This window comes from Saccoglossus kowalevskii, chromosome 11, assembly GCF_978046115.1.
Source record: "Saccoglossus kowalevskii chromosome 11, keSacKowa6.1, whole genome shotgun sequence".
Lineage (NCBI taxonomy): Eukaryota > Metazoa > Hemichordata > Enteropneusta > Harrimaniidae > Saccoglossus > Saccoglossus kowalevskii.
In genome coordinates, this window is record NC_140651.1 from 22,843,788 (window position 1) to 22,862,755 (window position 18,968).

General features: G+C 37.2%; 1 protein-coding gene across 1 annotated transcript; it reads left to right on the top strand.

Annotated features, from left to right (window-relative positions):
* The first annotated feature begins 1,193 nt into the window (after window positions 1-1,193).
* LOC100372864 (UDP-glucuronosyltransferase 2B13-like) lies at window positions 1,194-14,605 on the top strand. The gene is made up of 4 exons (XM_085505490.1): window positions 1,194-2,046; window positions 12,723-12,942; window positions 13,548-13,767; window positions 14,204-14,605. The coding sequence occupies exons 1-4, from the start codon at window positions 1,339-1,341 to the stop codon at window positions 14,475-14,477; spliced, it is 1,422 nt and encodes a 473-aa protein (XP_085361616.1). The 5' UTR covers window positions 1,194-1,338; the 3' UTR covers window positions 14,478-14,605.
* The last annotated feature ends 4,363 nt before the right edge of the window (window positions 14,606-18,968 follow it).

The window sequence follows — 18,968 nt, forward strand, 5'->3', positions numbered from 1 at the left end:
GAAATCATCCCAATTAGACGAGTTCAATATAGGTAAAAATAGAATGTATTTATACTAGTATATTCCGGGGGGGGGGGGGGGGGGCTACTTGCATAGAAGTGCAATACGGGTATGTGCCGCCCGACTGGGGTGTCATTTCACGTTATTTTGTTTAAAAGTGGGTGGTCATTTATCAATGTTTTGGTTTAGAAGTGTGTAGCATTTATTTACTTTTTCACAGGGCCATATATACAAAGCCTAATACTGGAAAAGGCTGAAAAAATGGTTTAGAAGTGAGTATGGTTTACGAGAGGTGGGCTTCACACCCTTACCCAGTAGCCCCCCCCCCCCGTAGTATATTGCTTGCTTTTGGCCTGATAATATTAGATAAAGTAGTTTTAAACTATAAACTGCCTTTTTCCGGGGTGGCAATGGCAGAATGGAGAAAATGGACAGGAAAAAATCATGGAACAAATCTGCAGGGAACATCAGTCGCAGAAAAAAAAAACATTCTTGACTCCTACATGCAGAGGCTTCATTTAAAAAATTAGCACACAACTAGTTGTAAAAAAAAAAAATATTTTGCATAGTTTTTGTCATCGCCCCCAAAGTTTTTAATAGTCCAACCCTTACGACAACTTGCTCATCCAAATCGTGCTCACCGTTTACCTATACCCACCCCTTACATACATAAATCTTGAGGTTGTGTGATCGGTGACCGCTCAGTGTAGCGCAGCACGATGGCAGGCTTAGTATACTAGTATATCAAAAAAAATATATATATACTATACTATCAACTGAATAGAAAGTGTGGTACATTCCGTATAGTTTCGAAACATAATAGGGTACCAACGGCATCACACCATTCGCATTCGTACCCGCGGTGATATATAAGAAAGGTCAATCCACATTCACTTTTTTCCATTTCACCTTTGACATAACAAATCACGTGACTCCAGTTTGTTGCAATATGACGCATGCGCTCTTTTTATGTCACGAAAGAAAAATAATACAATTTACTAGTTTACAGTCGGGTAACGTAATGTAACGTTACATATGATTATGAAGGTACGATTTTAGACGCGATTGTTATTGTTTTGAATAAATACACGCGCGTATCTAACAACATCGATCAAATATTTAAGTATGTGCCTAGGACAGTTTCATGACCTTTGATTGACATTAGTAACCTTGGACAACGGCGTCAACATGGCCACATTTTTTAACACCCGATGGATCGGTGCTATTGTTATAGCGTGTGTGATCTGTCCAGTCTTCTGCAGCAATATACTCGTCCTCCCAGGTGCTCCGATCGGGAATGTATACATTACTATAACCAGATTTGGGGAACTGCTGGCCATGAGAGGTCACAATGTGACCATTTTGATAAATGACCTCTACTACCACAGATTTGCAGGCTTGATCAAACAACAACGAACATTTATGAATTTTGAAGAGTATAAATCCGGCTTCAACGAATTTCCCGATGCATACAACCAAGTCACAAAAAGTGTACACAATGTACCATCTATTTTCGAAACGCTTAGCGTTTTTGATGCTTTGGCAGATGAGACGGAGGCTTTTATTCAAGACAGTAACATCATAGAACGCTTGAAGGCCACGAACTTTGATCTAATCCTTGCCAATTCCTTTAACCCAGGCTATGCTCTTATTGTTGGTACATTGCGTGTCCCACTCATCGTTTTATCCACTGTGAGATCTTTACCGATGGTAGACGATTTAATTCATGGTTTGACCTCGAACCCTGCATATGTACCAGCGATATTGACGGGATACTCAGATGTGATGACGTTTCCTCAGAGACTGAGCAATACATTTGTATATCTTGCATCGGGTGCAATGTTGGAGTTACTTTTGTTAAAACCTTTCAAAAGTGTGAAACAACGACATAACATTCGACCAGAGCTTTCATACAGGAGTTTATGTGGAAATGCCGAGTTAGTACTTTTCTGTTCTGATTTTGTATTCGATTATCCCCGGCCCATGATGCCTCATGGTATTTACATTGGTTCATTGACGGCAAGACCCCCGGTCCCTCTCAGTCAGGTGAGTATCTTCAAGATTTTGATTGTTTCGATATATATTGATGCAGTAAAAGTCAAAAAATGGTCAGAACTATGTGTCTGTTTTGTTTTGTAAACGAAGCCAAGCGAATTGTACGTACACCAGCGTTGGTCACGTGTCCCATTGTCACCCAACTATTGTCACCCAATCACGGCTCTTAATTCAATAAATTCAATGTATTTATGCTGAATATAAAACTGCAGCTGAATGTACAAGGTGTAAACATGCACTGTATTATTTATTACGGGTACAATAGTACTGGCTACATAACGGTGAACCACTTTCAAACGGGTACATAACCACGCATTACTTGTACCGGGGAGATGCCGAATTGTTCGAGTTACAGTCATCGAGTATCGAGTTACGAAAACATCGAGTAACAAAAATGACCACGCCCATATTTCAGAAATCACGCCCACCTTTCAAATTGTAACTCGATGTTCAATTTACAGTTAACAGAACTTCGAGTTAGGGCAACATATAATTTTTGTTTCGTTTAACGTTGTATATTCCCCGTTATTCGAACTGATAATGAACATTCGAGTTATTAAATTTGAACGTTAAACAGAACAAAAAATCTATGTCAAATCTATCTAAATCTATGGATATCAAATAACAATTTGAGCGTGGTTTTGCTAAAGTGGCCGTGGTTTTCCAAAAGTAGGCGTGTTAATTTTAATTAAACTATGTTTTCGTAACTCGAACAATTCGGTATCTCGTAAACGGGTATTGTATTGGATACATAACCGTGCATCACTTGTAAGCGGGTATCGTACGGGCTAAGGCGGACCCCTTAGCGCGAGAAGGGAAGACACGCCTCAAGCCCGATGACGTCACAGCTAAAGATTGTCTCAATTTCAGGCAGTGATACAGAGTTCAATTTTGAAAAAAAACTAACAAAAATTTAATATATTATATTTTCGACACAAATCAAAACCACGATCAAATCAGGCAAATATTAACCATTTCTTGGTTGGAACACGTTTGAAGGGTTGTCTTTGTATGTCAGGGACCATCACATCAATTGACTTGATGCTGTTTCAAATAAGATCTTAGAATTGTCATCTTTCAAAAACACTTATGTAAAAAATGTGGCTATTAGTGCAATTTTTTATTTAATTTTATTTTGTTTTAATTTGGGTTATGATTTGTTCTTTAATCGAAGTTCAAAGATTAGTAGTACACGGTTTTCAGAGTCTGAACAGCAAAGTGGGCAACCTACGCGAACACCTATCGGTGCTAGAGGGCGCACTAGGTTCCGTGTTTTTGAAAAGTTTCTGCCTATAGTTATTAGTTCTGATTCTGAAAAGTGTACACTACCAGAAAGCGTGGCTTTATATATTTGAGTGGGTTTTATATTGTACGATGTTACTCGTTACTGTGTTTATAAACCGTTTGTCTTTGTCGTAATGTCATGCAAGGTACTCACAAGTGTCGGTGTCACAAATTCTAAATCAATTTAATTGGGTTTCGGCTGGTAGGCTGCATTTTAAATGCTACCTTTTATCAATGTAGAAAAAGCTTCTAACTACAATGTTTGTCATTTTTTGTCTATGCCGTTTTGGTTCCAGTATAAAAGCACGTATTCTTAATGCTGCGCGCGTTCATTGCAAGACTGAAAGTGCCCTGTACGTGTTTACTGATTTATACTCTCCATCGCATTCATGGCATGTATGAATTGAAATGATCGAATGCGGGAATTGACATGATCGAATGCAGGAATTGAAATGATCGAATGCAGGAATTGAAATGATCGAATGCAGGAATTGAAATGATCGAATGCAGGAATTGAAATGATCGAATGCAGGAATTGAAATGATCGAATGCAGGAATTGAAATGATCGAATGCAGGAATTGAAATGATCGAATGCAGGAATTGAAATGATCGAATGCAGGAATTGAAATGATCGAATATAGGAATTGAAATGATCGAATGCAGGTATTGAAATGATCGAATGCAGGAATTGACATGATCGAATGCAGGAATTGAAATGATCGAATGCAGGAATTGAAATGATCGAATGCAGGAATTGAAATGATCGAATGCAGGAATTGAAATGATCGAATGCAGGAATTGAAATGATCGAATGCAGGAATTGAAATGATCGAATGCAGGAATTGAAATGATCGAATGCAGGAATTGAAATGATCGAATGCAGGAATTGAAATGATCGAATGCAGGAAATGAAATGATCGAATGCAGGAATTGAAATGATCGAATGCAGGAATTGAAATGATCGAATGCAGGAATTGAAATAATCGAATGCAGGAATTGAAATGATCGAATGCGGGAATTGAAATGATCGAATGCGGGAATTGAAATGATCGAATGCAGGAATTGACATGATCGAATGCAGGAATTGAAATGATCGAATGCGGGAATTGACATGATCGAATGCAGGAATTGAAATGATCGAATGCAGGAATTGAAATGATCGAATGCAGGAATTGAAATGATCGAATGCAGGAATTGAAATGATCGAATGCAGGAATTGAAATGATCGAATGCAGGAATTGAAATGATCGAATGCGGGAATTGATATGATCGAATGCAGGAATTGAAATGATCGAATGCAGGAATTGAAATGATCGAATGCAGGAATTGAAATGATCGAATGCAGGAATTGAAATGATCGAATGCGGGAATTGAAATGATCGAATGCAGGAATTGAAATGATCGAATGCGGGAATTGACATGATCGAATGCAGGAATTGAAATGATCGAATGCAGGAATTGAAATGATCGAATGCAGGAATTGAAATGATCGAATGCAGGAATTGAAATGATCGAATGCAGGAATTCAAATGATCGAATGCAGGAATTGAAATGATCGAATGCAGGAATTGAAATGATCGAATGCAGGAATTCAAATGATCGAATGCGGGAATTGAAAAGAATCGCATTTTGAAATAGTGAACCTGAAATGATCGCATGCAGGAATTGAAATGATCGAATGCAGGAATTGAAATGATCGAATGCAGGAATTGAAATGATCGAATGCGGGAATTGACATGATCGAATGCGGGAATTGAAATGATCGAATGCAGGAATTGAAATGATCGAATGCAGGAATTGAAATGATCGAATGCAGGAATTGAAATGATCGAATGCGGGAATTGAAATGATCGAATGCAGGAATTGAAATGATCGAATGCGGGAATTGACATGATCGAATGCAGGAATTGAAATGATCGAATGCGGGAATTGACATGATCGAATGCAGGAATTGAAATGATCGAATGCAGGAATTGAAATGATCGAATGCAGGAATTGACATGATCGCATGCAGGAATTGAAATGATCGAATGCAGGAATTGAAATGATCGAATGCAGGAATTGAAATGATCGAATGCGGGAATTGACATGATCGAATGCAGGAATTGAAATGATCAAATGCAGGAATTGAAATGATCGAATGCAGGAAATGAAATGATCGAATGCAGGAATTGAAATGATCGAATGCAGGAATTGAAATGATCGAATGCAGGAATTGAAATGATCGAATGCAGGAATTGAAATGATCGAATATAGGAATTGAAATGATCGAATGCAGGTATTGAAATGATCGAATGCAGGAATTGACATGATCGAATGCAGGAATTGAAATGATCGAATGCAGGAATTGAAATGATCGAATGCAGGAATTGAAATGATCGAATGCAGGAATTGAAATGATCGAATGCAGGAATTGAAATGATCGAACGCAGGAATTGAAATGATCGAATGCAGGAATTGAAATGATCGAATGCAGGAATTGAAATGATCGAATGCAAGAATTGAAATGATCGAATGCAGGAATTGAAATGATCGAATGCGGGAATTGAAATGATCGAATGCGGGAATTGAAATGATCGAATGCAGGAATTGACATGATCGAATGCAGGAATTGAAATGATCGAATGCGGGAATTGACATGATCAAATGCAGGAATTGAAATGATCGAATGCAGGAATTGAAATGATCGAATGCAGGAATTGAAATGATCGAATGCAGGAATTGAAATGATCGAATGCAGGAATTGAAATGATCGAATGCGGGAATTGACATGATCGAATGCAGGAATTGAAATGATCGAATGCAGGAATTGAAATGATCGAATGCAGGAATTGAAATGATCGAATGCAGGAATTGAAATGATCGAATGCGGGAATTGAAATGATCGAATGCAGGAATTGAAATGATCGAATGCGGGAATTGACATGATCGAATGCAGGAATTGAAATAATCGAATGCAGGAATTGAAATGATCGAATGCGGGAATTGAAAAGAATCGCATTTTGAAATAGTGAACCTGAAATGATCGCATGCAGGAATTGAAATGATCGAATGCAGGAATTGAAATGATCGAATGCAGGAATTGAAATGATCGAATGCGGGAATTGACATGATCGAATGCGGGAATTGAAATGATCGAATGCAGGAATTGAAATGATCGAATGCAGGAATTGAAATGATCGAATGCAGGAATTGAAATGATCGAATGCGGGAATTGACATGATCGAATGCAGGAATTGAAATGATCGAATGCGGGAATTGACATGATCGAATGCAGGAATTGAAATGATCGAATGCAGGAATTGAAATGATCGAATGCAGGAATTGACATGATCGCATGCAGGAATTGAAATGATCGAATGCAGGAATTGAAATGATCGAATGCAGGAATTGAAATGATCGAATGCGGGAATTGACATGATCGAATGCAGGAATTGAAATGATCGAATGCAGGAATTGAAATGATCGAATGCAGGAATTGAAATGATCGAATGCAGGAATTGAAATGATCGAATGCTGGAATTGAAATGATCGAATGCAGGAATTGAAATGATCGAATGCGGGAATTGACATGATCGAATGCAGGAATTGAAATGATCGAATGCAGGAATTGAAATGATCGAATTCGAATGCGGAATTGAAATGATCGAATGCAGGAATTGAAATGATCGAATGCAGGAATTGAAATGATCGAATGCGGGAATTGAAATGATCGAATGCGGGAATTGAAATGATCGAATGCGGGAATTGAAATGATCGAATGCAGGAATTGAAATGATCGAATGCAGGAATTGAAATGATCGAATGCAGGAATTGAAATGATCGAATGCAGGAATTGAAATGATCGAATGCAGGAATTGAAATGATCGAATGCAGGAATTGAAATGATCGAATGCAGGAATTGAAATGATCGAATGCAGGAATTGAAATGATCGAATGCAGGAATTGAAATGATCGAATGCAGGAATTGAAATGATCGAATGCAGGAAATGAAATGATCGAATGCAGGAATTGAAATGTTCGAATGCAGGAATTGAAATGATCGAATGCAGGAATTGAAATAATCGAATGCAGGAATTGAAATGATCGAATGCGGGAATTGAAATGATCGAATGCGGGAATTGAAATGATCGAATGCAGGAATTGACATGATCGAATGCAGGAATTGAAATGATCAAATGCGGGAATTGACATGATCGAATGCAGGAATTGAAATGATCGAATGCAGGAATTGAAATGATCGAATGCAGGAATTGAAATGATCGAATGCAGGAATTGAAATGATCGAATGCAGGAATTGAAATGATCGAATGCAGGAATTGAAATGATCGAATGCAGGAATTGAAATGATCGAATGCGGGAATTGAAATGATCGAATGCAGGAATTGAAATGATCGAATGCAGGAATTGAAATGATCGAATGCAGGAATTGAAATGATTGAATGCGGGAATTGACATGATCGAATGCAGGAATTGAAATGATCGAATGCAGGAATTGAAATGATCGAATGCGGGAATTGAAATGATCGAATGCAGGAATTGAAATGATCGAATGCGGGAATTGACATGATCGAATGCAGGAATTGAAATGATCGAATGCAGGAATTGAAATGATCGAATGCAGGAATTGAAAAGAATCGCATTTTGAAATAGTGAACCTGAAATGATCGCATGCAGGAATTGAAATGATCGAATGCAGGAATTGAAATGATCGAATGCAGGAATTGAAATGATCGAATGCGGGAATTGACATGATCGAATGCGGGAATTGAAATGATCGAATGCAGGAATTGAAATTATCGAATGCAGGAATTGAAATGATCGAATGCAGGAATTGAAATGATCGAATGCAAGAATTGAAATGATCGAATGCAGGAATTGAAATGATCGAATGCAGGAATTGAAATGATCGAATGCAGGAATTGACATGATCGCATGCAGGAATTGAAATGATCGAATGCAGGAATTGAAATGATCGAATGCAGGAATTGAAATGATCGAATGCAGGAATTGAAATGATCGAATGCAGGAATTGAAATGATCGAATGCGGGAATTGAAATGATCGAATGCAGGAATTGAAATGATCGAATGCGGGAATTGACATGATCGAATGCAGGAATTGAAATGATCGAATGCAGGAATTGAAATGATCGAATGCAGGAATTGAAATGATCGAATGCAGGAATTGAAATGATCGAATGCAGGAATTGAAATGATCGAATGCAGGAATTGAAATGATCGAATGCAGGAATTGAAATGATCGAATGCAGGAATTCAAATGATCGAATGCGGGAATTGAAAAGAATCGCATTTTGAAATAGTGAACCTGAAATGATCGCATGCAGGAATTGAAATGATCGAATGCAGGAATTGAAATGATCGAATGCAGGAATTGAAATGATCGAATGCGGGAATTGACATAATCGAATGCGGGAATTGAAATGATCGAATGCAGGAATTGAAATGATCGAATGCAGGAATTGAAATGATCGAATGCAGGAATTGAAATGATCGAATGCAAGAATTGAAATGATCGAATGCAGGAATTGAAATGATCGAATGCAGGAATTGAAATGATCGAATGCAGGAATTGACATGATCGCATGCAGGAATTGAAATGATCGAATGCAGGAATTGAAATGATCGAATGCGGGAATTGACATGATCGAATGCAGGAATTGAAATGATCGAATGCAGGAATTGAAATGATCGAATGCAGGAATTGAAATGATCGAATGCAGGAATTGAAATGATCGAATGCTGGAATTGAAATGATCGAATGCAGGAATTGAAATGATCGAATGCGGGAATTGACATGATCGAATGCAGGAATTGAAATGATCGAATGCAGGAATTGAAATGATCGAATGCAGGAATTGAAATGATCGAATGCAGGAATTGACATGATCGCATGCAGGAATTGAAATGATCGAATGCAGGAATTGAAATGATCGAATGCAGGAATTGAAATGATCGAATGCGGGAATTGACATGATCGAATGCAGGAATTGAAATGATCGAATGCAGGAATTGAAATGATCGAATGCAGGAATTGAAATGATCGAATGCAGGAATTGAAATGATCGAATGCTGGAATTGAAATGATCGAATGCAGGAATTGAAATGATCGAATGCGGGAATTGACATGATCGAATGCAGGAATTGAAATGATCGAATGCAGGAATTGAAATGATCGAATTCGAATGCGGAATTGAAATGATCGAATGCAGGAATTGAAATGATCGAATGCAGGAATTGAAATGATCGAATGCGGGAATTGAAATGATCGAATGCGGGAATTGAAATGATCGAATGCGGGAATTGAAATGATCGAATGCAGGAATTGAAATGATCGAATGCAGGAATTGAAATGATCGAATGCAGGAATTGAAATGATCGAATGCAGGAATTGAAATGATCGAATGCAGGAATTGAAATGATCGAATGCAGGAATTGAAATGATCGAATGCAGGAATTGAAATGATCGAATGCAGGAATTGAAATGATCGAATGCAGGAATTGAAATGATCGAATGCAGGAATTGAAATGATCGAATGCAGGAATTGAAATGATCGAATGCAGGAAATGAAATGATCGAATGCAGGAATTGAAATGTTCGAATGCAGGAATTGAAATGATCGAATGCAGGAATTGAAATAATCGAATGCAGGAATTGAAATGATCGAATGCGGGAATTGAAATGATCGAATGCGGGAATTGAAATGATCGAATGCAGGAATTGACATGATCGAATGCAGGAATTGAAATGATCAAATGCGGGAATTGACATGATCGAATGCAGGAATTGAAATGATCGAATGCAGGAATTGAAATGATCGAATGCAGGAATTGAAATGATCGAATGCAGGAATTGAAATGATCGAATGCAGGAATTGAAATGATCGAATGCAGGAATTGAAATGATCGAATGCAGGAATTGAAATGATCGAATGCGGGAATTGAAATGATCGAATGCAGGAATTGAAATGATCGAATGCAGGAATTGAAATGATCGAATGCAGGAATTGAAATGATTGAATGCGGGAATTGACATGATCGAATGCAGGAATTGAAATGATCGAATGCAGGAATTGAAATGATCGAATGCGGGAATTGAAATGATCGAATGCAGGAATTGAAATGATCGAATGCGGGAATTGACATGATCGAATGCAGGAATTGAAATGATCGAATGCAGGAATTGAAATGATCGAATGCAGGAATTGAAAAGAATCGCATTTTGAAATAGTGAACCTGAAATGATCGCATGCAGGAATTGAAATGATCGAATGCAGGAATTGAAATGATCGAATGCAGGAATTGAAATGATCGAATGCGGGAATTGACATGATCGAATGCGGGAATTGAAATGATCGAATGCAGGAATTGAAATTATCGAATGCAGGAATTGAAATGATCGAATGCAGGAATTGAAATGATCGAATGCAAGAATTGAAATGATCGAATGCAGGAATTGAAATGATCGAATGCAGGAATTGAAATGATCGAATGCAGGAATTGACATGATCGCATGCAGGAATTGAAATGATCGAATGCAGGAATTGAAATGATCGAATGCAGGAATTGAAATGATCGAATGCAGGAATTGAAATGATCGAATGCAGGAATTGAAATGATCGAATGCGGGAATTGAAATGATCGAATGCAGGAATTGAAATGATCGAATGCGGGAATTGACATGATCGAATGCAGGAATTGAAATGATCGAATGCAGGAATTGAAATGATCGAATGCAGGAATTGAAATGATCGAATGCAGGAATTGAAATGATCGAATGCAGGAATTGAAATGATCGAATGCAGGAATTGAAATGATCGAATGCAGGAATTGAAATGATCGAATGCAGGAATTCAAATGATCGAATGCGGGAATTGAAAAGAATCGCATTTTGAAATAGTGAACCTGAAATGATCGCATGCAGGAATTGAAATGATCGAATGCAGGAATTGAAATGATCGAATGCAGGAATTGAAATGATCGAATGCGGGAATTGACATAATCGAATGCGGGAATTGAAATGATCGAATGCAGGAATTGAAATGATCGAATGCAGGAATTGAAATGATCGAATGCAGGAATTGAAATGATCGAATGCAAGAATTGAAATGATCGAATGCAGGAATTGAAATGATCGAATGCAGGAATTGAAATGATCGAATGCAGGAATTGACATGATCGCATGCAGGAATTGAAATGATCGAATGCAGGAATTGAAATGATCGAATGCAGGAATTGAAATGATCGAATGCGGGAATTGACATGATCGAATGCAGGAATTGAAATGATCAAATGCAGGAATTGAAATGATCGAATGCAGGAAATGAAATGATCGAATGCAGGAATTGAAATGATCGAATGCAGGAATTGAAATGATCGAATGCAGGAATTGAAATGATCGAATGCAGGAATTGAAATGATCGAATATAGGAATTGAAATGATCGAATGCAGGTATTGAAATGATCGAATGCAGGAATTGACATGATCGAATGCAGGAATTGAAATGATCGAATGCAGGAATTGAAATGATCGAATGCAGGAATTGAAATGATCGAATGCAGGAATTGAAATGATCGAATGCAGGAATTGAAATGATCGAATGCAGGAATTGAAATGATCGAATGCAGGAATTGAAATGATCGAATGCAGGAATTGAAATGATCGAATGCAGGAATTGAAATGATCGAATGCAGGAATTGAAATGATCGAATGCAGGAATTGAAATGATCGAATGCAGGAATTGAAATGATCGAATGCGGGAATTGAAATGATCGAATGCGGGAATTGAAAAGAATCGCATTTTGAAATAGTGAACCTGAAATGATCGTATGTAGGAATCGAAATGACGTATGTGGGAATCAAAATGACGTTTGTAGAAATCGAAATGACGTATGTAGGAATCGAAATGACGTATGTAGAAATTGAAATGACGCATGTAGGAATCGAAATGGCGCATGTAGAAATCGAAATGACGTATGTGGAAATGGAAATGACGTATGTAGGAATCGAAATAAGAAAAATCAAAATATCCAGAAACTATTAGAAATTCACTTGGCCGTCATTAGCCACGGACCATGATTTCATGTAGAAATCGAATGATAGCATGTAAAATATGAATGATCGCATGTGTAGAAATCTGATAATCGCATGTAGGGGAATCGATTGACACGTAAAAATCAAACGATGGCATGTATTTATACATTAAAATTATAAAATGTGATATTATGAGAGGTTAATTTTGACATGGATGGCGCACCATCGGTGTATTTGTGATCACTTACCCTGAAACCTCTTTCTAGTAGCAGGTACAACAGTATATTAACTGTAATATAGTGGTGTTTCCCGATTTGTTTCCTCCTTAGGAATGGACCGAATTCGTCGAATCGGCTGAAGAAGGAGTTGTAGTATTTACATTGGGTTCACAGATTAGCATAGGCGAAGACTTGGAAAAAGCAACAAAGTTTGTTAGAGCTTTTGCTAGATTGCCACAAAAAGTTATTATGAGATACGTAGGGGAGCCACTAAACGGAGTCGGCGAGAACACTAAACTTAGCAGTTGGATTCCACAAAATGACCTGCTAGGTAATAAATAGACTATATTCAACGAGTGAGCCAACAACATCACATATGTCTTACAGGAACTCTTTGATTATTATGGCGGTGCCACACGTGGAGCAGAATGTGATCGCCATTTTCGAAACACCTTACATCGCGTCATGGATACCATGATGTCTCCATGGCTTTGTAGTGTGCTTGTCAATTTTTTTTTTAATTCGTTGTAGGTCATTTGTTATGTGGTGTCAGCCATTTCGCTATGTACTGAGTCGTAGTTGTCATTCTAAACTCGGAATGATGAATAGAGCAGGGTGTGCTAACTCCTTCAAGTTGTTGATTATGTGTCACTTTTTTATGTTTGTTAAATGCTGAAGTTATAACTTGTTTTGTGTTTTGGGATTGTTACATTTAATTTAATGACTATGACTATGGATATCGTTTGGATATATACTGCTACTTCTGCGTTATCATTGGTCCGTTTTTTCAGACTTTGAAATAGTTTTTCAGTTGTTTATAACAAAAAAATTGCACTTTAGAACAATTTAAAATTAATCAATTTGAAATAAACGAACTTGTCACGTGTTATAGTGTAATTAACTATAATTATTCACCTTGATATTTCATCCCAATAGGTCACCCAAATACCAAAGCATTCATAGGTCATGGGGGAATTAATGGAATAAACGAGGCTATCTACCATGGAGTGCCTTTCATTGGCGTGGCGGCACTTGGAGACCAGGCTGAAAATATAGGAAGACTGGTTAACAAAGGAATGGCAATTGCTTTAAATTTACACTCCTTTTCAGAAGATGATGTCTACAACGCTGTGAAAAAGGTGATCGAAGACTCCAGGTAAGGACTTCTTAGTGAGAGATTGACAATTTGCAATGCTAATCAATGGTAATGTTTTGTGAAGGCGGAGGCATTGTCACCTGCGCACGCCCTACTTAGCGACAGTATAACAGCACATGCTAAAAACGCAAAGGCTCTTGGTAGATGCTTGTTTGTAAATAAGGACCCGTCAGGGTTTTTTGCCGTATGCGCAGATGACGACTCCCATCGCTTCTATATATAATTAAAGGGCTGCAGTCGTCCCACCGCGTTCTCTTCGATATGGGACTCATAGCGACGTATACAACGCGTGTAAAATACATTGTTTATTTCCATGAAATTCGAACACACGCTGCGCGACGACCACTGCACTTTAATATCGTGGGTTTAAAAAAAAACAAAGTTTTACTTCAAGGATAAGCACATACTGATTTCTTGTACATATTATCTTTTCTAGGTACAAAGAGAATGCCGCCAGGTTATCCAGTATTCAGAAAGATACTCCAATGTCACCAGGAGATACAGCTGTATTTTGGATTGAACACATATTGAAGTTTGGCGGTGATCACCTCAAACCAGCATCCCTCCAACTGAATTTTGTCCAGTATTTCCTTCTCGACATTGTTGCTTTTGTATTGGTCGTATTTGCCTTTGTAATCATTGTTTCAAAGCTAGTAATACAACAGGTCTGTAAAATGTGTTGCAAACCAACGAAAAAGAAGCAACTGTGATGGGACGAGAAACGTTTCGTGCAAAGAAGTAGTTGTATTGGAGTTTGCGAAAAGCATACACTTTCACTAATTTTAATCAGTATCTATGGGAATGGTTTCGAATAAATATAAATATAAGAGAGTATAAACTTTATTTGCAAATGCCGCCTAGTTCTCAGTGAGAGAGAGCGAACCTACTTATTTTGCCCCCTCTCCCTGCCAATAGTATTCCAATCTCTAACGCCATTGCGCCCGCTATCGCAAATACCATACTTACATTACAAAAAACACTAGTATTGGTTCTTTCACAGTATTTCAACCAATTTTAATATATATTTTTGATCCGATTGTATCTATCCCCGATATTCATCGAGTGTTATTCAATTGTTCAGACCACTGACCAACAACTGTATATTCTGTGTACTTGGAATGTTTTAAGCTGGCGATCATTATTCAGTTTTTACTTCAAAAATGTGGCCTTTTTTGTCCCAATCTTCTGATGTAGACTATAAACAGAACTATTTTGCGAATTTGTAATGAAATGAGAGAACTGGTGGTGAGAAAGTTAATCGCATATCGACTTACGGACAGAGTTGTTTTGTTTCTGACCAATTTAGCACTTTCAAATCCCATCGGTTACTACAATAATTTAACAAACGTCAAACAATTTATCAATTATGAAGTAATCAAAGAACTTTGACTAATTTTGTTACACGTGTCTCAGTGAGAATTCATTTAACTTTCTTGATATGGTCTTTGAGGCTATTTTTACCATAATAACATTCGTGCCGGAACCGATCAGCCAACATTCCCGTGTATGAGCACAAGCCGGCCCCTGGAAACACGCACACACGACCGAAAAGAATGTATTTTAACACTCGCCAAAATATTCACATCTCAATCGAACTCACCAGTGTATGGTGAGACAAATGAATACGTCACGTTAATATCAAAGCGGTGTTAGACTGACTTTAGTCAGGAAATAATTTTTCAATTTAGAAATTATTAACAACCGTTTCTAAATTCTGCGATTTGAATTGTGTGTACCTGTACACCGCCATTTCCCAATTATGTCCCAAATTTCAAGGAACTCAACGTTTCGCTTATTTTTAGTGACATAAAACTAGTCATCCAGACCTCAGACTAGTAATAGTATTACTAGTCTGAGTCCAGACCCACGACTTAGGGATAATCTAATCGTGGACGCGAATCTCAATAGCATGCGACTAACTCAAATTGACCTTTCGATGTGCCGCTTTCTAGCCATTTTTGCAGTAAAAAACAAATATCACAATTTGATGCATCGTCTTAAATCTGCTTTTCCGACGACAGTTGTTGTGAAATGAACAAAATGTCAATGTAAAATCGTTCTTATGTTCGGAACCCGTTACGTATTAGCCCGCATACAGAATGTTCCCGACTTGAACGTTATACACAAAAATAAGACTATTTAAATAAGACGCAGAAGACAAGTTATTTTCTGTTGTAGTATTCGAAAAGGCTATTGGACGTGATCTACAAATTTAAAACTAATATTTTTACTAAACATTTACCGTTTATTTGTTTACATTCGAATAAATTGGTGTTAATAAAATATTATCTCATAGATCATCGATTCTTGATTCATTTTATCTTCAAGAATTGATCATCACGTAGGTAAGTGCTTTCTAACGTTTGATTTTGAATTGCAGATTTTGCTTTTTTGTTCGAGTTTGGGATGTAACAACTGGACCTATTCCCGTACCCTTTTTGCCCTCGTCTGTTTTCACTCATATGCTTTTCAGCGAATTCAATATAAACGCCGCGACTAGTTTACAAACCGTTTACACGAACTACAGTCAGCGATTGCCATACAGTCTCGTCATTTCATCCACAACTTTAAAAAGCCTATAGTCTAAACTATTTCCATACACAATGATGCATGTTCAACATTAAATCAACTACTTTTTGATGATCAAATAATTCGTTCGCGTGTATTCAACCTAGTAAATAAGGTAAAATTATATCACGTTTATTTGTTGTATAAGTATTGTATTTATTGTTTCGGACATTAGTAATCGGGGTTTTCACCACTACTAAATATTTCATAGAAATCCAGTCGGAAAACATGCAGAAATCTTCCATTTTGAATCTATTTTCATAGGTATTGATATTAGAGCATTATTTCATAAATGTTGCTGAAGCTCGTGACATATTATTTGTTCACGTACCTAAACCAAATATTGAAATGTGGCGTAACACTTTTACCATAGTGTTACTAAAGGGGCGTACTGTATATCGTATTTTGACTCGCTTGGCAAGGTATATACCTCTAGTATCTTACGCTTCACAGATACCAGGTTCGACTCAAAAGAGTACACATTAGTTCATTGCAGATAGTCCAGCTTTATTACTATCCAGTCGGACACTAGGGTGCTCGGCTTCCAACTCCCTAACTCTCCTACTCCAATTACAATTGCTGATAGCTCTGTTAAATATCTATGCATACGTTATCTACCAATAGCTGCAAGCCATTGACGAATTACGCAGTTTCTAGATCTCGACTCTCAAGGGTAAATGCAAATACTTATTTATAAATATAATATAATATGTGTATCCATTTGGTAGAATTTACGCCCATAATATGATTTCTGGGAAAGCAACATGTATGTGATTCCCTATTAATATGACGACACAAGGAACCAATGGCAAAATGACAATTTAATATGTATTTGATATGACATATATGTTGTGCGTAAAGTAGTTCGGTGCTCATACATTTTTATGAGATTGTGTGAGTAACAGAATAAAATAAAGCCATATGGTAAAATTCTAAAAAAAAACGGCGATAATTTTTAACTACTCACTATTTACAGTGAAAATGAAAAATTTAATTTGTTGCTCCAAATACCGCATACACATAATTGTTGTTTTGCAAAGAACCCTAAAGAAGGACTATCGAATCGACATTACGCTTAAACGTGAAATTATTGAAAGCATTGTCTATTTCCTGTTGGGAAATCCACCAAAATATCATTAGTATAATAATTAAAAGTCGAACACAACACAGCGAATACCATGATTTAATTTGACTTGTTAAAATATTTTCAAATGCACTGATAAATATTCCAAGGACTATAGAAGTAGGGGCCATTTTGTCTAATTATTGGAACTAAAGTATCGACTGTTCCAACGATACACCAGCTCATCTGCTTTATATTGCATGACAAACAATCTACATGTTAGACCAGACTGTGAATGTTGAATAGTAAAACTTGTACACTGACTGTTAGCTAAACACGCATGCGCACATGACAAAAGCGATGCAAGCTGCATAACCTGGATGGCAGTGTCACCGACCACATCGGCGTTATCTGCGATCAAATAAAACATAGCTGCCCGATTACTCTGAGTGCGACCTATCCCCGGTTGAACGCCTGTGAGACAGAACATGGTTAAATTACAAATAAAACAAACATGTCAAAAACGGATAATAAAGTTGGATGTTCTCGTAGTTGAATTATTCGTGGCTGCAATCACATTTGCATATTCGTTGGATGTTTAACCACGGAATTCCATGCACTGATTTACTCTGTTTATAACATATTCACGTATATTGATGATAAATAGACAAATAGAATCGTTGCCTTGACTTACCTGAAATGCATGTAAATGTTCTTGCATTGTAACCCCAGCTTGTTTCAATACAGCTACATACTCCTGATACACACCGTCCGTTATTGCACGATGTATCAGTTGAGCACACTACGAACAGACAACACATAGCAATTAGCCCACCTATCGAGTATTTATCAACTACACAAGTAAATCGCGATATTTGAGGAAAAAAGACAATGTATGTGTTTTACAATTAATTGTCCAAAATGTTAAACATTTGTCAAATATTTTGAAATTAAGTAAGTAATAAATTTGTTCGTTGCGGAGTCACGTGATATAATTCTGAGTAGGTGAACGACTTGTACCACCACCGTGTAATATATATATTAATATGCCCGTATCATGTGTACTAAGCAGTCATAAAGTGTTTGGGATTTTACGTTGTGTATATTAATTGTAATACACCATTCTTGCAGGACTAGCAACGATATACGATGATCTAAATACCTGCTTTTATGATGTATTTAAACAAACACATCAGATGGTAACACAAATAGCATAGTATATACACATACTAGTCTTTGTGAACGTTCATAATCGTGCTTTTTCATCGCGTGCTTTTAATACCTACTATTATATTTGTAGTTATATCTACCTTTAAAATGTGCACTTCTGTTTTATGTGTTGCTCGCTGCTATATGATGATTGTCAGATGTTATTTTCCTGATGTGTGTTTGGACAAGATTAAAATAATACCTACCGCGGCAAATACTACTTGAATCCAATAACCAGCCATCGTTGCAAATACACTGTCCAGTACTGTTACACGTACCATGAACACAGTCGTCTTCTATGAGACAATCTGCAGTTATGATAAAGAATACTTGTTAAATCGGATTTGTTCTTGATATTGAA